The 23667-nt window shown below is 36.6% G+C and overlaps 1 protein-coding gene across 1 annotated transcript in view; it reads right to left on the bottom strand.

Annotated features, from left to right (window-relative positions):
* TACR3 (tachykinin receptor 3) overlaps positions 1–7014 on the bottom strand; it is a 68280-nt gene extending 61266 nt beyond the window's left edge. The window contains exon 1 of the mRNA XM_061191198.1: positions 6470–7014. Within this exon, the coding sequence (XP_061047181.1) occupies positions 6470–7014 (545 nt within the window). The remainder of the gene's footprint in view (positions 1–6469) is intronic.
* Between the last annotated feature and the right edge of the window lie 16653 nt (positions 7015–23667).

Genomic DNA, 23667 nt, shown 5'->3' with positions numbered 1-23667 from the left:
GTTTTTATTTTCTCCCTTTCTATTTTTTCCAGTTTTAATTTTTCATTCATTTATATTTGTCCACTTTATTGTATGGATTGTTATGTGTTTTCTATAATTCAAAAGAAAACCAATTAGATAATAGAAAAAATGGAAACTGTTCATTCAAAAGTGAAAAATGAAGCTGTGGATTTGAATGAGATCACTTAGAAATAGAGAATAAAGTAAGGACAAAATCAGGTCCAGGATTTGGTATTGTGGAACCTATGCATTTAATTACTACATAGAGGCAGAGAATTAGAAATAATTCTAATTATTGAGAATTAATAATGCCATGGAAGAGAGGCTGAGGGGGTAGGAGGTGATCAGGACAGTCATAAGCCAAGAGGCAATAGCCACCTGTGAGGAACACTACTAAAAGGTCAAGGAAGTTGAGGACTAAATGCTCACTGAATTTCTCAATAAGGCTCTTTGGGTAGAGTGTTGGGAAAAGAGTTCAGATTTGAATGTCTTGAGAAGTAAATAACAGGTGAAAAATGGAGATACAGAATATAAGCAATCCATAATTTAATGTTTGTTAGACACTTTTATTTCTTCTTTTGTGAATTCTCTGTTTGTTACTTTTGTTCGTTTTATAGTAGAGGTATATATTTTTATTAGTGTGTAAGAATATGTTATATATTCAGCATTTTTTATACTGTGTCTGTTAAATATGATATAAACTCCTTTTTCTCCCAGTGTTGTTAATGTAACATTGATATCAACTGGAGTCTTGCTAGTTATCTAAGAGACACTTCTGATTTCACCTTACTTTGTCATGATTTTATGTTTCATTCATTCAATTAATACACATTTGTTGCTTTCATTATGTACTCAGGATTAATTTTATAAGAATTTGCACTTGAATTTGAATTTGTTTGATAGTTTTAATCGAACTTTCACAGCACACTACAGCAGTCATTTTAGTGACTGCAAATGGGATATTTTAAAATCCTTGAATAAGAACTACAAATTGTAAAAAGAGCTAAATATTCATAAAAAAATTTTCTAAAAGTAATCTTTTCAAAAGCATAGTTTTAGTTACTATTTTGCAAAGAATGCAAATGTAAAGCAGTTTATCTTAGGCTAAGCTCATGCAGTTTATCATCTGGGCTAAATAATGAGTCAAGTCTTACTGTAATAAAGAATATAACTGCATGGGCAGTGGCTCTCCCTAAAGTAGAGGGGAATGAGGAGATTGGCTCAGGCACTAGAATTAAAGACTGATAAAGATGTTTTTAAAAAAAATTTACCTAAGTATTTATAACCATATTATTTAAAGCAATGGTAAAATTTACCACAATACATTTAGATAATTTGTTACCACATTCAGGCCTTATGATTTTTTATGACTATATATATATATATATATATTTTTTAATTAATTAATTTATTTATTTTTGCTGTGTTGGGTCTTAGTTTCTGTGCGAGGCCTTTCTCTAGTTGCGGCGAGTGGGGGCCACTCTTCATCGCGGTGCGCGGGCCTCTCACTATCGCGGCCTCTCTTGTTGCGGAGCACAGGCTCCAGACGCGCAGGCTCAGTAGTTGTGGCTCACGGGCCCAGTTGCTCCGTGGCATGTGGGATCTTCCCAGACCAGGGCTCGAACCCGTATCCCCTGCATTGGCAGGCAGATTCTCAACCACTGCGCCACCAGGGAAGCCCATGACTATATATTTTTATCTGTCCATAATAAGCTTCAAAAGAAATAGAGGTTCTATGAATACTTTGCATAACAGCTTTATGAGAAGCAAATTTTTAAAAGTATAGCATATAAGATAAATTTTTATCTATTTGGCTAAAAATATAACTTCAGTTAGATTAAATATTTATTTTACTAATTATTTATGTCAGGTGTCCCTGGGTTTGAAGAATATACAGTACTTTTTGCTGTGTTTGTTAATGCTTTTAAATTATTAAATAAAACATATTAAATTACTTCCTTAAGGTTTCCAGGTAAAAAACAGTGACTGTCACTTAAAAAATTCTTTAAATATTTTAATCAATACTGGACCCTATGCCCTGAAATTGTCCCTTACTATATGTTAATAAACCTTCCTAGAGTTTCTAACTTAACTTCAAAAATGTGCTGAGAAAATGGAAGAAAATATTTTCTATTTTCTAATATCCCTGTATGTCAAGTGGGATATGCCATAAATTTTTAAAAAGATAATATTTCTATTATAAACTGTTCTATTAATTTTCTAACATCTGCATTCTCAATTAAAACATAGGTAATATATATGTAAGATGTGTTATATATACATGTAAGACATATAGCATAAACAAGTGCTAAATTCTAATTTAAACCTGTAGTCACCACAACTCCTTAGGAGCTATAAGAGAGTATAGAGGTTAAGAACAGTACAGGTCCTGGAGTGGACTGCGGTGGTTTGAAGCTCTACTGAATGATCTTGGAAAAGCTGAGCATCTTTTAGATAAATGTTATGTTTAAATGTTACATTTCAAAATGGCAAATTTGGGAAGGATGGTGGAGAGAAACAGTGACTCTTCATTGGCAAATAATTCCAGTGTGTTTGTGTGTGTGTATGTGTGTGTGTGTGTGTATGGTGAAGTAGCCTTACAGGCAAAAAGGAACTATGTAGAACTTAAAGGTGATTTCTTGGCCTATAAAAACATAATTTTGCAAGAATTTCTAACAAAGCAAAAGGACAGGGTGTTTCAGGTTAAGATCAGAACCTATGAACGCACATTCAAATCTTTAGTAGAGTTATCAATAGTACATAAAAAATGTGGAATTAGAAATCAAGCAATTCTCCCAGTGCAGAATGAGTGCAAAACACTTAAAGGAAAATAACGCCTTTACTCAACACAATGTGTGACTGTTGGCTTGAGTTTCTCCATTTGTAAAATACAGGTGTTCATTAAGGAAGCATATACAATCCTTTCAGGTCTAAGATTTCTGAGGTCATAGGAGGTTGCAAGCATTTTGCTGCAGCTGAAGGAAAGCCATAAGTGCCTGAGTCAAAGCTGAAGTAGTTTTAAACCTCAGAAGATCTTTTTGATTTTAGGCAGGGGGACACAGTGAGTTCAGTACATTTTCCATTTAGGCTGGGAGGATACAATTCAGTTTGCATTAAATGGGATTAGAAAACACTCACAATTCAATAATCAAGTGTTAGTATCACAATCTAAATGATGTATTCCTTTATCAGTTAAGACCTAATTAGGGTTTATATAACTTTATGGCTATTTCAGTAAAGCATGAATTATATAGGGAAAGATAATTTCTTGAGCATATACTGTTAACTATGTTCTATACGGGGCAGGGAGTCCATGCAACCATAACCAAAGGCACCATGACTCACCTAAACTTCCTAGGATGGGTCAACCTTGCCAACTTGAATCAATAAAATTACTGCAGATACCACAGGACTAGTATTTTCAGTTCATGTTTGATAAGACACCAATGCAGAAAGATTCTGTGGACTGGTAAACTATTGAGAATTCTGTTATATCTGTATACCTTTTGATTCTAAAAATTATCTCTATTTTTGTAATCCTTTTTTGTCAGTTGCTCAAAGGAAACTATTTTTTAAGCTCATTCTTTTTTTTTTAAATTAATTAATTAATTAATTAATTTTTGGCTGCGTTGGATCTTCATTGCTGCCCACGGGCTTTCTCTAGCTGCGGCGAGCGGGGCTACTCTTTGCTGTGGTGCGCGGGATTCTTACTGTGGTGGCTTCTCTTGTTGCGGAGCACGGGCTCCAGGCACGCGGGCTTCAGTAGTTGTGGCTCGCGGGCTCAGCAGCTGTGGCTCGGGGGCTCTAGAGTGCAGGCTCAGTAGTTGTGGCACACGGGCTTTGTTGCTCCGTGGCATGTGGGATCTTTCCGGACCAGGGATCAAACCCATGTCCCCTGCTTTGGCAGGTGGATTCTCAACCACTGCACCATCAGGGAAGTCCCAGGAAACTAATTTTTTAATTAACAGTTTAAAAAAGTTTTTCAGTATATGAACTGAGTATGCTTCAGATTTTGTTGCAAATTGTACGCTCCTAAATTTTGAATAGTTTTAGTAATTGAATAATGTTTTCTAGTAAAGAAATAGGAAAGAATAAGTAGTATTCATTGATTTCAAACCAGTGAGTGTGATGAAATAGCATTACATTATCAATTAAAATAACTCCAAGACCATTTCAGATTTTGTATAAATATTGGCAGAAAGTGATTGGGAAAATGACCTTTTTTCCCCTCGCAGACTTGAAATACCAAATTCACACACTAAATTTTCATCAAATTTCATAATGTACCATTAACATTTCAATAACATTGTGAGAATTTTATAACATGATATGCTAATGCCTCTCCTCCAGATCAGAACAAAGAAAAATAAAACAAAAACAAAAAATAAAGATGCTCAAACCAGTTATTTGTAGTGAGGTGGATGGACCTAGAGTCTGTCATACATAGTGAAGTAAGTCATAAAGAGAAAAACAAATACCGTATGCTAACACATATATATGGAATCTATTAAAATGGTACTGATGAACCTAGTGGTAGGCCAGGAATAAAGATGCAGATGTTGAGAATGGACTTGACGACACAGCGGGGGAAGGGGAGACTGGGATGCCGTGAGAGAGTAGCATTGACATATATACACTACCAAATGTAAAATAGCTAGCTAGTGGGAAGCAGCCTCATAGCACAGGGAGATCAGCTCCGTGCTTTGTGATGACCTGGAGGGGTGGGATAGGGAGGGTCAGAGGGAGGCTCAAGAGGGAGGAGATATGGTGGTATATGCATACATACAGCTGATTCACTTTGTTGTACAGCAGAAACTAACACAACATTGTAAAGCAATGATACTCCAAAAAAGATGTATTAAAAAAAAAATGCTCAAACCAAAGAAACATTCCTTTCTATCTTGGTAGAGCAAGATTAGAGGCAATTTCACTTGTTCTCCAGCTTGGGGCTAATTTTATTTCTTCTTTGTACTCACCTCTGTCCCTACAAAAATGAAGGGGTGAGATACTTGTGGAAAATCAGAGATAAAGGGGAAAGGAAGACTGGCAGTTTCAGAGGCTTTTAAAATGTGGTTTTATGCTTACTTATCCTAGTTAGTGGCAACTAACCACTGCTCCTTCAATTTACCCCCCCGGGCATGGCATTTGAAAATTGTTTCTAAAGCTTTATGCCATCAAGACCTCTGTGCTCACTATTTCAAAATAGTAAACACAGAGGATGGACTTATGGAAAAAAAAGTAGTTTTTTCTTATTTTTTTCTCATAATGGTGGCTTAATGTAGTAAGAATTAATATTAAGCCTCATTTTATTTTGAACAAGTTTGTTAATATAGAAAAAAAGTGTTTTTTTCTTTCCACAGATGAGAACATTGTTACTTGAAGTTAAAGTGACTTCAGTCCCCTCCCCCCGCCTCCATGCATCCCCCTTGCAAGCTGCCAATCACAAAATGAAGACTAAAATCAACTGGTGTGTTTGTTTTTTAGCATAATATTGAATTAAAATGTAACTATCAGTAACAGGTAGAGGTTTACCATTGTGTTAACACAGTATGCATAGTCCATAATGTTCAATATGAGAAAGAAAATACACACAGAAATTTCATAAACTGGAACATGAGGAAAACTGTTGGAGGTCTCTCCAGCTTCTTAAAATTGGTTGAGAATCTCAGAATCCCTGCTGTAGATGGGGGGACATTCTAAAAGATTATCTTCAACAGTTATAAAGTGGTGTGCCTCATTTCTTAACCACTTATTCTTTGGGCTTTTTGTTGCCCATCATCTGAATGATTTGGATGCCATCTTCCAGACACAGGGTTTACCCATCTCATGGCCTTCACAGATTACTGGAAGTGAAATCTACCTGAAACACTGTGGAAACTGCTAGCTGACGGCAATCATTTGGAGGGAGCTTGTTGCCTCTGATGGATCCTCCATGACTGGGAGACCAAACCAGTGTTGACCTTGGGGCAAGGATGGGGAAGGGGATGGGTGGTGATGAGGACCAGCAAACCAGAGGGAGGAGAAGGGTAACTTATCATTCATTTCTCTGACAGAATAATGACTGACAGAAGGAAGGCCAAAAAGTACATTTTACAGATAACATAATTTTTGTGGCAATTGCTTGAAGCCATCTGAGAAAATGTGGAGTACTAAGCGTTTCTAGCTGAGTTTGTCGTACTTGGAATGACAGATTTCCCCCGTCTCTCTCATTCACCTTCTTCAGTCCTTCTAGATGCCCTTAATGGGGATCAGGGGATTAGGGTGGGAGTGGGGAGGCCATAGAAGCAGAAACCAGTTCAGCCATTAGAGGACTACAAATGGGTTAGTGACCGCCTTTCTTCAAGAACTTTTTCCTGGTCCCTTTCCTTTTATCAAACCCATTTTGTCACCATTTCCTTTGTAACCTTATCCCACCGCCCAGCCCCTCTCTCTCCCTCCTCCTCCTCCTTCCTCCCGGTCTTCTCCTCACCTGTCCACTGCAATGGCTGTCATAGAGTAGATGCTGGCGAACACCGCTGTGATAGGAAAGAAGTTCTGGAAGCGACAGTAGTTGGCGCCGAAGTACCACTCGCTGTGAAGCGCATAGATGAAGTTGACCAAGGTGTTGAAGGCGGCCATGGAGGCGTCGGAGAAAGCCAAGTTCACGAGGAAGTAGTTGGTGACGGTCCGCATGCGCTTGTGGGCCAGGATGATCCAGATGACGATGAGATTCCCGAAGACCGCCACGGCCACCACCACGCCGTATGCTAGGGACCAGAGCGCAATGCGCCAAGACGGCTGCACGAACTGGTTGGTGAGGTTGGCCCGGAACTGCGAAGGCGCCGCGGAGGCCGCGGCCAGTCCCAGCGTGGAGGAGGAAGCGGAAAGATTGCCGGCTTGGACGAGGAGTTGCAGCCACTCAGGCTCAGCCTCTCCCGCGGCTGCCCCAGCCTCGAGCGCGGCACTCGGGTTCCCGGCGTCCGCACCCGCTGTTCCCCCGTCCGTCCAGTTCGCGGCTGCGGGGAGCGAGACCATAGCGATGGGTCGGCAACCCGGCTCCCCTGACTCACCCGCTGTCCGCCCGGGCCGTCTCCCTCGAAGTTCTTCTCTGCTTCCCGGTAGCTTTGCTGCTGAGTGGACCTCAGCCCCGCCCGAAAGCGAGGAAAGGTACCCACAGCCCTTGCTGGTTAAGGGATGCTTTGAACCTGCAGGTGATGGGGAGAAGGGAGGCACTTTCTTCGAGGAGTCTGCGAATCTAGCAGGCAGGAAGGATGAGACAGTCGGAAAAAGAGATGCTAAGGGCTGTCGCCCGCGGAGAACTCCGGGGTCGCCCCTGCGCGAGTTCCCGGGCACCGGCTGGAGCGCTGAGCATCGGGGTCTGCTGCGAGCTTTATAGTTTGTTATAGTGCCCTGCTTCCGTGACGTTGTGCGGAGCTGACGAGCCCCTTCTTGGGATACGATTGCCCTCCTTTCCTCCACCCCCGCCCTTTGGGTTTCATTCATTCGCTACTCGGCGGGTTGATACACTGAAGGAAGGGCTGCACTTTCTCATACGTAATTAGAATCATTACAAGATTGTTTTTCGTCTTTTAACTTCAAGATATTTTGCTGAGGTCCCTGCTTTCAGACATTTACTGTGGACTATTCTTTTCTAAACCAATTAAACCATTCACCCGTAAAGCAAAGGCACGGTCCCCGGAGATTTTTCAGCTAGTGCTAGAGCATGGGTGGGTGCAGCCTGCTGCGGACTGTGGGCACCGAGAGCCGCGCGCTTTGTTAGGTGCCACTGGTTTTTGGAATTTCACTCAACTTTCTGCTCGTGTGTTTCTATTCTCCCTTCTCAGATCCCGTTTCTTCTCGTTCCGCCTTCCCAAATCCACCCATTTCCCCTCTTCCTCTAATCTCTATCACCAGAAATCCGACCCCTCCCCTCCCCCAGGCAGAGAGAGACTATGGTTTTTCCTGGAGGATTCTGCTCAGGTTGGAATGCCATAAAACAATGAGGGTAAATCAGAAATTCCAAGATGTAGATTTTCTTGAAACACAAGGGCAAGACTTGAATTTCTTCATTTCTCTGGGATGAAAGTATCCTGTAAGCAATCTAAATACATACACATGGCTATACGGTTTTGGACATTTGGAGCCTTAGTTTTCAGGGCCTGACCATGAGGACACACTGATGAGGATGCAAGAATAACCTTAATTTCCTGGGCAGACAGGCAGGCCTGACTTCTGAGCTTTGGGTGAGAGCAGGTGAGCTGGAGTGTTCTGTGGAGTGCAAGCTGGAGCCTGTGCTTAGGTGTATCTCACAGACAATTTATCAAGATGTTCTGGGGCCAAGACTGTCTTTTATTAGTCTCTTGGGGGGACAGATGAGAAGAGATTTAGGGTTACACGTATTTTAGCAATCCCCCCAAAACACTTGAACTCTTTTGTTGTTGTTTTTTTTCCCACTTGAACTCTTTGAGCTTTGATTTCCTCACTTGAGAATGAAGATTTAAAAAAAATCTAATTTTCAGGGTAATGATGGGGATGAGTAGTTTCAACAGCCTTTCGACAATACCAGGCAGGAGGGAGACCTCAATAAATGTTAGTGCCCTTCTCTCTTGTTACAATGTGCATTTCATCTAAACATTTCCAGGTAAGATGTATTGGGGAGCAAGTTTTATTTGCTTCAAGAGAAAGTAGCTTGTGATTTGTGAACACTGTATTCTTTAGTTTCCCAGTTAAGTACCTATTCTTTAAAAACCCGGATTATTGCATAAGTGGACTTAAGGTGATTGGTAATAAATAATATTTTCCTTCTTATAGTTTTTATGACAAAAAGGTAGTGTATAGAAGTAAGTTTGAGGCAACCTGATAATTCTGTGGACACAACCCTACTTCAAAATAAATGCATGCTGAAAATGATAATTATCAAAGGTTATTATTTGCTATTTCTTCCCAGAAAGACCTGCAAAAACATGTGATAAATCATAAGTTAACAGACTCCACACTTCCTGCTTATTAATTCTAAATTAAATCGTTTTCTTCTGAAAGGCAAATTACTTCTTTCTGTTAATTCACCATCTTGGGAAATTACTTGAGTTACAAGTGAAAGCCTCTTTCTTCCCTAATGAAATCAATGGAGAACTGTTAAAAAAAAATTCCTTTGTATGAAACACACCATTTATCAAGATTACGAAATGGGTCATGATGTGGTTTGGTAATTATGCATATTTTGATCAAATATTTACAGTTGTAAAATTAGTTGTGTAGAAATCTATTCAGTTTACACTGCTGTTTTACTTATCCATGCAGAGCATTATAAGTTGTGATTTTGTCCTTATTGGACTTAAACATGAGTAGAAGATAGGACAAAAATTGATTGGTGATAGAATTAGAAGAAGTTACAATGAAAGGCGTTTAAAGAGTTGTTTTCTTTCAGAGGAAGAGAGGGATCCAGCTCATGGATTTTCTTTTAGATCTGCCTTACATAGAGAGGCTTTCCCTGTGTCCCAGTAGAGTAGTTATTGTTCATGCATTGCTTCAGTCATTCCTTCAATGTGTATTGAGTGTACTTCCTTCCAAAGCTGTACCAAATACTAGGGATGTAGCAATGAGACAACCAGATACAAACCCTGTCCTCATGGAGCCTGTAGTCTAGTAGTGTTTTTGACATTAAAGCAAGTGTTAAGGGTAGTAGAATAGGAAGATGCAGAGAAAAATGGGAGTATGTAACTAAGTAGGAGGATGTGTGCCTACTGGATTCTGTTAACTTCGCTTAAAACATTTCTTTGTGAGGATAAAATGAAGTGCCAAAAAGAAAGATAGACTTAGCAGAAACTTATGCCTTGAAAAACGGGAAGGTTTAGGAGATAATGGTTAAGGAGGAAGTTTCCCAACTAAGAGAATTTGGTGAATAATCTGGCCATAGTAGCTCCAGAATCTGAATCTTGCTCTTATCTGAGCCTACTCTTCTTGTTTCCTAATTCTTTCTCATCCTCTTTCACTTACTGTAAGAACTCCAAAAGCCTTAGCCTTGGACCACTGAGGAAAGGAGTAGGGAGGCTGAGAAAATGTTAACCCACTAGAAGGTAACTTAGAGAGAATCCTATACTCCCACATTTAAAACCTGGGAGTGTGTGTGAGTATGCACCTATGCAAATGTATGAGGATCCTGGAAAATAAGCCAAGCATGGTATCCTAGGAGACATTAATAGGTTTTAGATAATAGTGTGTAAATCTTGGTTTGACTGAATAATTGTAATACAAATTATGATCATTTATGTGAGTGCTTGCAGTTTATTCCTAATGACCAAGAAATATTTGCTTATTTTATTATGCATAATAGATTACATTTCTTCCAAATGTTATTTACTCTCCATATTTTTGCTTAGAATACATACTGGTGATGTGCCCCAGTAATTTGCTAACAATTTATATTAATAGAATGGATGCTGGTCATATATTATTTTTTCCCCTTTTACAACTCGAGGAAACAATATGGCATATTTCATGCTTGTGTTTTTATTTTAACAGGCCTCCTAAAAATAAACATATCAGGGTAGAATTTCAGGTAGTGTTGCTGGCTAGTGAAAGAGTTATTTTCGGAAAGAAAAAGTCAAATTTCCAGATTTCTGTCTCTGACAATAATCTTCCATGTGACAGTTCTCCCACACTTTTAGCTTCAGCGTGTTCATTGTTTCCCACTATGTTGAGATATTTTTTTCTTTTTACCAATGTCAGATTCTGATAGTCCACTCTTTGCTGCTTGCTTTATTTTTTTCCTTTATTATTTCATCGTACCTGCTTTGCAGTTACACTGGCTCATTTCCACCCTCTGAGTTATGGACTCCAACAATCAGGCTGCTGAGTATTGCTGACAATCAACAGTCGATCATCTCCACTTAATTGTGTAGACAGCTACTTAGCAATTCTTCCTGTCTACCGGACCCTCTTTCCATGTGGGCCTGTGATCGGTTCTCAGCTGTTCTGCAATTCTCTTTCTTCTCCATCTTCCTCTCTGTGCTCAGCAAATGATGTTATTTACAGTTTATCTGATAAAAGTAAGACCACCAGCCAAGAACTTCACATTTCTGTGCATTTCATCCATCTTTAAGTCATTTATTATTGTCTCTGTGAAAGTGGTTTATCTTCTTTCATCTGTACTATGTGTTCTTTCAACAATTCTTATCCTTTCTCTCTCTCTTGAACACCTCTTTTTTTTTTTTTCTTTAGGATTGAGGCATATCCAAGAATCTACATTAAATAGCCCTTTCCTGACCACATTCCATTTTAGTTACCACTTTTCTCTCTCTTCTTTTATTTCTAGATGAGCTTTTTAAACAAAATAGCTAAATTTAATATTTCCACTTCCTCACTCACAATATCTTTAGGTATTAAAATTCTTAATACTCTTTTGTCAGTGCTCTGTCCTATCAATTACCTGCATGTTAAACAGATTTCCACTTTCCATTCTTAACTTTCTTGACCTCTCTGTAACAGTAGCATTTGACATTTGCATTAGTTTCCTAGGGCTGTCATAACACATTACCACAAACTGAACGGCTTAAAACAGAATTTATTCTCTCACAGTTTGGGAGGTTGGAAATCTGAAATCAGGATGTAAGCAAGGCTGTTTTTTTCTGGAAGCTCTGAGGGAGAACCTGTTCCATGTCTCTCTCCTAGTATCTGCTGTTTGCTAGCAATCTTCAGTGTTCCTGTGTTTGTAGATACATTACTCCAATCTCTGCTTGTCATCACATGATATTCTTCTTGTGTGTCTTTACATCACCTCCCTGTGTGTTTTTATGTGTCCAAATTACCGTTTTCTTATAAAGACATCAGTCATTGGATTAAGGCCGACCACAAACCAGTATACCTCATCTTAACTTGCTTACATCTGCAAAGACCCTATTTCCAAATTATGTCTTCACCTATATAAAAGATGTTCACTTTATCCCAACACGCTCCAAAGTTTTACCTATTCCAATGTCAGCTATAAGTCCAAAATCTTATTTAAATATGAACTCAAAAGGCCCCAAATCTTATCATCTAAATCATCTAAATCAGGTATGCATTAAAACTCTGGGTATAGTACGTCCTGTGGCAAAATTCCTCTCCATCTGTGGACCTTTGAAACTAGAAAGCAAGTTATCTATTTCCAAAATACAATCGTGGGACAGGCATGGAATAGGCATTCCCATTTGAAAAGGGAGATAGTGGATGGAATAAAGGAATCACAGGTTTAAAGAAAGTTCACAATCAAGCGAGACAAAATCCATTAGATGTAAGGCATGAGAATTATCTTCTGTGGCTTGATGCTGTGTCCTCTGGGTCTGTGGAGGGTCCATCAGTCCCTGCCTCTGGGGCCACCAAGGCCCTATTGGTTCCTGCCTCTGGGCTCTTGGTGGTGGTCCTGCCATCTTAGCTTGAGGTGGTCCCATCCTGTTGGCCCAAGGAGGTGATAACCCTATTCTCTAGAACTGAGGAGGTGCCATCCCTGCTGGCCTCTCAGCCACCTTCGGAGTTGTTCTTCCCTTTTCCTGAAAGGCAACACACATTTACAGACTAGTATCTCTAGTAATCCATTTCCTTTTTCCTACCTACAGAATTCCAGAAGTCCAACTGCCCTTCTTCATTTCATCCTGTCTCTGTCTGCATCAGTCCAGGATGGCAGTGTTTCTGCTAAGATGGTTGTTTGTATCCATCACATGCCTAATCTTTCCAGCAAAAGTTTGTCCAGCCACACTCTTGGTGTTTTCTCCAGAGCACAGTATTCTCATCTTTTGCCATATGGACAGGCTGAGAATTTTACAAACTTTCCCAAGTTTTCTAGTTCCTTTTTGCTTAGCAGTGCCTTCCTCAAGTTATCACTTTCCTCTTGCACTTTATTACAAGCAGCAAGTAGAAACCAAGCCTGACCTTCCATGCTTTGCTTAGAAATCTCCTCAGCTAAATATCCAAGTTCATCAGTTACAAGTTCTACTTTCCAAAAGCAAAACACCATTCAGCCAAGTTTATAACAAAGATAACATTTCTTCCAGTTTCCAATAACCTATTTCTTATTTTCTTCTGAGATCTCACCAGAATCCCCTTTAACAACCTTATTTTTAACAGTCTCTTCAAGGCAATTTAGGTTTTTACTACCTTACTTTCTTCTGAGATCTCACCAGAATCCCCTTTTACAACCATATTTCTAAGAGTCTCTTAAAGGCAATTTAGGTTTTTACTACTGTGTACCTCAAAATTCTTCCAGCCTCTATCTACTACCCAATTTCAAAGCCAATTTCACATTTTTTAGTATTTTTTACAGCCGTACCCCACTTCCTCACAATGTAACCCACAATATTATTATTAATTTCTTCATTCTTAACTTTCTCTCCCTCTACAAGGAGAGAGAAAGGAGAGAGAAACTTTCCCTCTGCTGCTTTCTCCTTCCTCCCTACATCCAAACAATATATTTTAAGGCTTCACTTCCTCTGCCTACCATTTATTTTTAGTGTTTTCAAAGATTGCTTTCTTGATCCTTTGCCTTTATTACTCTATATACTCTCCCTGAGGTATCTACTTTATGCAAATGCAAATCTTTGCTACCATTAGTCTTGATGTCTACCAGATCTACTTCTCCATGCTCATATACTCAGCTACCTACTGGACATTTCCCTTCAGATGTTCTACAGTCACTTCAGACTCTACAGTACCCAAATTGAACTCACCTTCAAGATCTTAAACCTGTTCTTTCCATTTTTTCCCCATGTTGATAAGGAAATAAATCTGGCTGAATTTAATTCTCCAAACTAGAAACTGGGGAATTATTCTAGATTTTTTTTTGCATCTGTCTTTCTCTCCTTATTCCACAAATCCAATCTCTTACCAACTCCAGTAGAATAGATTCAGCATTCTTAGAAGTTCTTACATCCACAGAAGAAGTAATAGATATTTAAAGTAGGAAAGTGTCCACTGGTGGATTCCTACTTTCAACCTCTATTACTTCATCTGTGGATTCTGTGACAGGCTCATAATGGATCACTCTTATGAATGGATCACTGCTGATTTTAGTCAGTACTGCTCCTGTCAACTATTCTTTACAATGGCTTAGAGAGATCTTTCTAAACATAAATTAGATCAATCATTTCCCTGCCAAAAATCTTTCAGTGGAAAGCAACAAGGCCCTTTATTATTAGGTCCCTGTTTGCTTTTTTAACTTCATCTTTTACTTCTCCCTTGCATTGTTCTTCTTTTTAACTATCTAAAACTACTGGCAATTCTTCCAACATATCTTATTCTTTTATACATCATGTTTTCACAGTTCTGGTCCCTCTTCCTGGAATACCTTTTCCCTTCCTGTAATTTATCACCTGTTCTTTAGATTTCATTTTGATAATTTCCTTTTTTTTGGAGAAGCTTCTTATGATGGGGCAGTCTATCATAGTACCCTGTTTCTGTCATTAGATTGGCTCTTTTCACAACATCCTGTAATTATTGATTTACCTGTATGTCTTCCCAATTAAACTACAAGACATTTAAGAGCCAAGTATGAACTTTATTCAGATGGCTAGCTTAGAATCTATAACAAGTATATGTTATTGGAATTACTAAATGCTTAATAGACCAGCACTTCTTTTTATATATTATATGAAATTAACAACCCTAAATTGAGTTATTTATGAGCACATTCAATTTATAAAAATATGACCTTTCCGAAATAAAGTTTATTTTATTGGGTTTGTTATTTATAGGTGAAATTTATGTTGTATTGAAAATGGTAATTTTAGAAGTTAGTCCATGTTTTCAATGATGTTAGGAAGAAGTAATTCTGTTTTATGTAGGAAAATACACTGGTACATTTTACTTAAGAAATGATGCACTGGTCTTTTTTCCCCTTATCCCAGAGACCTTGAGGTTAATACTATCTACCATTATCACTAGATTCACAGAAGATCATATTAGATTTTATTTTGACAGTAAGTTCGTAATTGTCTCAAGATATTCTTGTGCACTTAATAGAATGGCATAACTTTATGAATTCATTTGATTTACACACACACGCACACAGAGTATTTGAATACCACATTTATTCCTTGTAACAAAATATCATATTAAATATTCACAAAACTTCAGTTTTGTTCCCCATTTATATAAAATATATATTGAAAGTGAGGATTTTCTTCTATTTCTGGGTAACCTCACTAGAAATATTTCTCTCACACCCTCTAATTGCATATTAGTAGAAAGAAAAAAACATGTCACCATACAGAGGACTATATTAATTTTATATTATAATTAACTTTCCTTGAAAATGTACAATTTTCACAAAACAGAACCTTATATTAACTTTTTTGTTTTACTCATTTTTGTCATTTTGTATCATGATTCAGTTACGTAACTCTTATTTCTCTGGTATAATTTTCTTTTTCTTTTCTTTTCCTTTCTTTTCTCCCTTCCTTCCTTCCTCCCTCCCTCCCTCCTTCTCTCTCTCTCCCTCTTTCTTTCTTTCTTTCTTTTTCTTTCTAACAGGACACAACAAATGCTCATAAGTTTGGATATTTACAAACAGATCTTTTTTTATAGGCTTTAGCTGGAAAGATGATTTTTTCCCCTGGGTTTATAAAAGACTTGAACCTCCAGTGGTGTGGCAAGAAGCTACTCAGCATTCACTCAGTCAGAAAATATTTATTGAGCTTCTATTGTATGCTAGGTGCTGTTCTAGGCATAGAAATTGTACAGGACTTATGCTTTGATGCAGCTTGACTATAGAGTTTTTCTAAATGTACTGTACCTTTTTCTTGGGGACAGATACTATGAAAATATATTACCTTTTAAAGATTGATTTTACATTTAATTTAATTAAAATAACTTATTTATGGAGCATTTATTCTGTAAGGCACTGTAGTGACATAGATTTTACTTCATCCTTAAATACTACTAAAGTACAGGAGGCACCTACTTTACAGATGAGAAAACGGAGACTTCAAGAGGTTAATTTGTGCAAGATCACAGAGATGGTAAGTAGAGGGAGAAACTTCACAGTATCCAGAAATTAACTCACTCACAATGTTTGAACAAATTCAATGTTGAAGGTTTTAACATATATTTAAGGTTTTATTTTAGAAGAGTTTTAAATTAGAGAATGACAACTCATCTGATGTGTATAGATATTACAAACCAAGCACTCGGTGGGAAGCAATAAGTAAAAAAACCATGAATCCCTCTCCCCTTCAGATTACCAAGTGCTCTTAATAGCCCTCAAAGCTGGTGTATAAATTATTAAGGAAATAGAAATTGGTATGATATAAAGCAATATATATCAGGAACCTTAATAATAATCTCACTCCTTGAGTTCAATAATTTCACTCCTAGTGATTTGATGTAAGGAAGTAATCAGAAATTCAGACAAAATTACACAAGAATGTGTATTGGAGCTATATTTACAAGGTCAAAAATGTAAAAGGCATACATGTAAAATAATTTTAACATGTCCAAAAACTGAATCCTGGTGTTTTCAAAGAGGGGCTTTTATCCTGTCATTTAAGAGCATGTTTTAAATATTCCAAAATTAGAGATGATGGTTGCACAACTTTGTGAATGTACTAAATACCACTGAACTGTACACTTTAAAATGGTGGATTTTATGTTTTGTAAATTTTGCCTAAAATTTTAAAACATAAAATTTTATGTTATGTGAATTTTACTTAAAACAGGAAACCGTTCCTAAAAAAAGCTAGAGTCAGAAAAATTCATTATGTCACAACCAAAATTTATACAAAAGAATCAATTCAAGATGTATTCAAGTGAAATTACTAGACCACTGGATTTCTGGATAAGGAAATAACATTAGATGTAACAGGCAAAAAAAATTACCTATAGGTTTAATAAATCATTCTGGTCTCAAAATATTACATAATAACATTGCTTGCTGGAATAGAGTTGAGGAATTCTTAAAAATTCTTAGGGAAATAAAAGTGTGTACGAAAAAATTTATCCCATTGATTAAATTCTTTTCAAATATAAAGATAACAGAAAGACATTTTCAAACATGCAGGGTTTTAAGTATAGCACTGATGAGTGTTTTGTAGAAGACAAACAAAACTCCAACAAATCAACAAACAAACAAGCAAACAGATAATTTCTTTGGAATTAACCCAACCAACAAAGGCAGACTGGAGTAGCCACGGTTTAAAGACTGGGACCATGGACTACAGCATATGGATATGAGCCACAGTGATGACTCAGAAATGATTGATACCCTCACTGCCAATGTTTTTAAGCATATACATGTACAACATAGTCACAGATTACATGGGGATTGGCTACTACAATCTGAAGAGAAAGTCACATTATTAAAGTCACCCTTGAGAGTCCTCTATATCACCTATAAAGTATAATATGTACACACACCATATTTCCTAACGAATAAAATAGCTAGTCTTCAAGCTGGAATATATTGCATCTTCTTCAGTTTAGCACAAGATAAAGTATTAGATTGTATTTAAAGTCCAGATGGTATAAAATGCTCATTTATAAACATTACAATCATACTTGTTTGTACAAAACCTTTACACAGTGAGAGTTGAGAATGACTAAATTGAAGATTCATGTCTCCCATCTCCTCTTCTCCCTGGGATTATGCTAACTGAAAGAAATGAGAAGTGTATTTTCTGAACAATGTAAATTATTTCTCTCCCTCCTTTCTTTTCTCCCTACATGTCATTCCTTTTTACCTTCTTTATTTTCCAAATATATTTATTGGAATTTTAGAAAATTAAATGCGTATTTGATATAATTCCATAGAATTATATAGTGATGATAATTTTGCCACCTGCATTTTTACTTTCAAGTAATTTGGAGACAATTTTCCAAAGAAATAAAAACATATTCATACAAATGAATTAAAAAATAATTCTAGCAACATTAGGATTTGTTTACTTTTTTGTGTAAGAGGAGAAAGGGTTATATTCAAGTAAGTATGTGTGATAAGTCAGACATCTGCTGATTATCTGCAGACACTGGGTTTCCCATGTTTATTCAAGAGATACAGGTGACATAATTAAGAGAAAAATTAATCTTTCAAAACCATTAAAGTATCTATTACTATAAATTTAACAACTGCTGAATTTGAGGGGGGGTGTAGTGGAATAATTCAGCTTCTTTTTAATACTCAAAATAAGAGCTCCTTGGAGATCTCCTATCTGTTAACTGCATCAGAGTTAATTATAATTATAATTAAGTATAATTATAGGATTGCATGATTGGTATATAATTTCTGTGCCACACATTCATTTAAAGGAGGAATCAGAAATTATTATGTATAGGAGGTGCTGATATCTTTATTCACATATGCTTCATTTATGGCTGGCATAATTTTTCATTTGAAATCTGATCACTGCACAAGCTCCACAAAAATGGAAGTATATTAAGGAGAATATAGGTCAAATTTACTCATAGTAGTGCACAAAATTTTCTGGATACAAATTTATTCCCAGATGTTCTTAGTGGTCTAAGAAGATTTCTAAGAACATAATCTATAAGCAAACCAGCATTTGACATGGTTTAATCTAAGCATGGTTTAGATTAAAAATTCAAATATAACTAACTCTCTCAGGTACATATTACATTCTAATCTTTGTACTATTATATGCTGACTAGTGTAGTATTCTACAAGTTATTGATCAAGAGGTGAAAAGAAAGCATATACTGTCAATAATGTATCTTTATTTATTTACAAATTATATATATTGCATGATTGCATGAATATATTATGTACATTTAAAATATTCAAAAATAAAAAGGAAAGATGAGGCCATTGACAATAGTCTTGAAAATATACATGTAGCACCTTAGCATGTAATCTCTATTTACACAAAGTAGCTTTGTTCATAGATATGAAAATTCTCCTTACTTCCATAATTAATTAAAAATGATAGTAATGATGCTGCATAGCCATTTCCCTCGCAAACTCTACAAACTAGTTGTTAGCAACCTTGCTACTTCCATGGCTGCCTATACAGTTGGGAGTCAGCAGGTGTATGCAGAAATGGCTGTCCTAGGTTTTATAGTATTGATATATTTTCTAATTGACTGAAACATAGATATTTTCCCTTTTTTTCTTCCCACAAAATCCTATCTTCTATCGTGAGAATGTTTGAAGCTCCTCAGTATTTCAATATCTAAAGATATGACACTTGATATTTGTGGGTGCTAGTTCACATATGTTTGGCAAATGAGGGAATGATAACTATATTGGGAAGTTGGTACATTTTTTGTATCTGCTGAGGCTGCCTCCAGTCATGCTGAGTCATGCCTCCAGTACTGATTGCAACTTTTGTTAGTGCTCTTGTAACTAAATTATATAAATTTTGAGAGGTGTCACTAGTCCTTTTCCCCCATATGTGCTGTTTTTATTAATGCAACTTTTAAAAAGTGCCATAATTGTTAATAATGTCTCTATTTTATGAGTGAGGAAAGTGAGAGAAGTAATTTGAAACTTAACTAGCAGGACCAGGATTCAAATCCAGATGTTTCAACAGCAACATATATAGTCTTAATCACCTACTCTCTGACCTCAATTTAATTGGGAAGTCAGTGGAAGAGGCTAATGTAGTTTTCTACATCAAAACATCACATAGAGAGTGTAAAATAGACAGGGTGAAACAAACAAACAATACACCGATATTTCTTAAAAGTTAACAAGATGAAAGGGAAAATAAAGGGGAACAATTTTAAAACTATTTACAATTCAATTTATATTTAATTTATACTCCCATACCAAGTAGATATTTTCAATGGAAATGAGTTCTTATCAATTTCCCACAGAAACAAAACACCTATGAGGGTATTTTACTCCATGGTTTCATTATTAATCTGAAAAATCGGATTCCTGATAGGATCAAATTACTTGACTGAAAAAGATCAGGGATTTCTAGGAAACAGGACAAATATCTAATGGTGGTAGAATCTAGGATTTACAAAGTTATGTGATCAAGGGCAGGAAGTATTTCTCTCTCTCTCTCTCTCTCTCTCTCTGTCTTTAATTAACAGGAGCATCAATCTTAATTTTGTAGGTATATTTTAAGAAAAATGCATTTTCTAATCTATGAAGTAAATTAGTTTTAATTTGATGCTTATATATGGGAGAATTATGTTAACCTTGAAACAACCCTCATAGTCTCATTATTGTTGTGGTTTTCTGTGGCAAAGCAAAATTCCCAGAGTAGTTGAAGCTCTAGATTCAAAATTCTTGTAAGGTTTTGAAAATATATTAAGTTTATATAAAACAAACCAGTATGAAAATATGAAAAGGCTGAGAAAAATAACATTTAAAAATCTCTAGGAATAACAATATTTATAAAATGATGAAATGGGAAGCATTATTCCATCTAAGTGAATATAAATGGTTCTAACCCTAGCATCTCTTCCTTATACCTTTGGTCTCCAAGTGAGGTACACATACTCCATGTAGTGCTAGAGATGGTTCATTAGGATGCGGGAGGACCTATTCGAACTTTTATTATTTTTATTCTTTATCTTGTCCTTTAAATGTTTTATGTTATTAGCACATATTTTTAAATTTACATGTTAGTAAAGTAGAACAAAGATATAAATTGTACATTGATGATTGTGTGTGTGTGTGTGTGTGTGTGCTGCATGCACTAATTTTTCAATTGGTGGAGTTCTGTTATGAAAGATCTTTATGCTGTACTTCCCTTCCCTGTCCATTTTCTCCCACTGACACCACATTCCCCAGCCACAGAGAAGATGCATTGCTTCTGCCCCTGACATATTTCCCTGTTGGCTTAAATTAGCAGGACTACAAGGATGTCCGGGTAACAGAAGACCACATTTACCCTCTTGTTTGTGCCATCTTCCTGAGTCTCAGTGGTGGTATGAAAATTAGGGTTACATAATATTTTTTTTTTCTTTTTACCTTGGGAGATTATGCTTATAATTTCCATTCTACCTGGCAGACCTTTAAGCTAACCCTGATGTCTTGCATTCTATTCAGCAGGTATTAATCCTTTATCCAGATGTATAAATTATTTCTCTGGAAATAACAGACTAATAGATTCACTGAGATTTTTTCTAGTTTATTATGTTAAGATAGATCATGTGTAAGTGAGATGAAAAAGTCTGAGTAAATCACTCTTAAAATGGGAAAATTCTGATCATAGCCTTTGCAGTGATTACCATTCTCTTTTTCAGGTGCTACAATTTGTTGTTTGACAATAAAAAAATGTCTGCTGAGCTATAAATAAGACTGTGTCTCTGAAACCTTAGAGAGTAAACTTATAAAAAGATGCAGTTTATTTATAGAAATATCTCTTCAGACAAGAGTTTATAACTCTTCAGACAATTGTTCTCTGTGGGCTTAGAAGAAACTGATTGTTTCATCTACATAAAAAATTTCCTTGGATGGCTGAAGAAATAACATCAAGGGAGAGAAAAATTAACTCAAAGTATTCAAAGGTCTCTTATTTTAGAGGGACTGTAGAGATCACTTAATCCAGTTCCCTTAGAGAAGGAGCAATTGAGTCACCAGGAGTTGACAAGCCATTTGTGTTTTTATAGATAAAATGGCTTGGGGGATAGTGAAGAAACTTTATCAGTGTTGCTGGATAAAGCAACAGTTAGCAATTGCTAGGCATGACAATTGCTAACTAGGCATGACAATTGCTAACTAGTTCTTCAGCTTTAATTAAAACTGCTTCTATTGTTGAATAACATGCAGTTATTCTGAGACCTGAAATACCTGTTGTGGCCTGTGTTACAGCAAATCATCATCCCAACAGGGTGGGAAGTACACAGAGTCTTTCCCCAGAAAGTGGAAATGGTATATTCAAGAACATGCAACAGGGGAAAGCACTGAGGGTACCAACCAAATAAATGAACACATGACTATTATTCTTCAGGTCCTTCGTTAAATCTTCCTGAGGAACTATCTAACATTCTGGCTAAATGGGAGTCACCCAATAATCAGTTATCTGCAGATGCTAAAAATTCAACATGGTTTACAAATGTCTCAAGAGCAGAGGGTTGACACTTCATCTGGAAAGCATCTGTACTGTGACCAATCAATGATAATACAGATTTTTAACATTTATAGGGCAATAGCCAGTGAGCCAGCAATATATCTAGAAAATGAGCTTTAGATAACTGATAGATAAAAAAAAATCTCAGCAGTGCTGTTATAGAAAATGTTATGGATTTAGAAGGGGAAAACTTGCTTATTCATGCATCTGTGATCATTTGTCCATCATCTAGGAAGCTAAGAAGCAGCTGGCTGGCTGTCAAACAGGGTTGATAGGCGTAACTCAATTTCTTTCTCCTCACTCTCTTCTATTCTCTCCCCTCTTCAGCATTGTTCCAACTTCTTTGTTTGATGAGGTAGTTTAGTATTTTTGATCTTTAATTTTATTTTAATATCCCCTGAAGTATAGCTCTCTGTTTCAAGAAAACTAGTTGTCAATTTTAATGCACATTATTTGTCTGTTGATGAATATTTTTATCTCATTTTATAATATATTGTAAAATTTATTTCTCACCACTGTTTTTTCTTAGTTTTCTCCATCTTCAAGTTTCATGTGTTGCATCCCACTTTCATAGTACTTTGTAGATACTAGTCTGTTTTTTAGCTTCTAGTATTATAAATAAAGATTCCAATATAAATTTCTTGTTTCATTTTTTGTAGATAAGTATTTTACTTCTATTGGTAAACTTCTGTGCTTATTATTTTTTTATTCCTAGAGTTCAGATTCTTTAAAATTCAGAAATGACATGACCAGCTGTGAGTTTTTTCAATCTTCAAACTTTGTTTCTCTCCATCTTGAGGACATTTTCTTCTATTCATAGCTTAATTTTTATCCTTCTGCATCTGTGCCTTCATTAAAAAAATTTAACTACTATTATTTATACTTCATGTGCCATTAATATATTCTCCAATCTTCTCACCTTTTTCTTCATTATATCCATTTCTGTATAATTTTGCTCTATGATTTAGATATTTGTTCAACTTGATTTTCCAAGCCACTAACTTAAGTTACAGCTGTTTCTGTCTCCTCGTTCAATTAATCTCCTGATTCCTTAAGCTGGTAAGCCACAGCAAAACGTTCTCAATTCGTATAATCACCATAATAATCATTTTTAAGTTCAAGTTTCTCCTGTATTCAAGAGCCTCTTCCATCAGCTCTATTTTGCTGGATATTCTTCTGTTTAACTCATCTTTCTCTCCCTAGGCAACTGGATCTTTCTGAGGCAATAGAAGAAAGCCTATTTCCTTCTACTTTTCTATCCTAAGAAGCAGAAATAACAGAGTAACTCCTTCCAACTCTTAATTGCCTTCTTGGGGCCAGAAAGGCTAGGCATAGTCAAGCTGCCAGATATTATTCTATTCCCAATGGCACCTGCAGATCTCTTAGAATAAATTTATGTCCAGATAGTGAATTGTGGCTTTGCAGTATAGTATCTTTTTCAAAGTGGTCTCCAAACACACCCCCTCCCGTAGGTGAGAATACCTATTCTCAGTAGAGATTCCAGAACACCTGAATGAAACACTCTGAAGGCCTCAGAAACCATTTGGTTCAAGAGAGAAGGCTGGAAGGGAGAGAAAACAGGGAGGAAGGAAGACCTCCTTGTTCAGTTAGTTTTGTTCTCAGAATCCCTTTACACCTACCTCAGTAGAGCCATTATAAGTGAAATGTAAAATATAAA

This window comes from Eubalaena glacialis, chromosome 5 (genome assembly GCF_028564815.1).
Source record: "Eubalaena glacialis isolate mEubGla1 chromosome 5, mEubGla1.1.hap2.+ XY, whole genome shotgun sequence".
NCBI classification, from domain to species: Eukaryota; Metazoa; Chordata; class Mammalia; order Artiodactyla; family Balaenidae; genus Eubalaena; species Eubalaena glacialis.
This window is presented reverse-complemented; position numbering and strand designations above follow the sequence as displayed.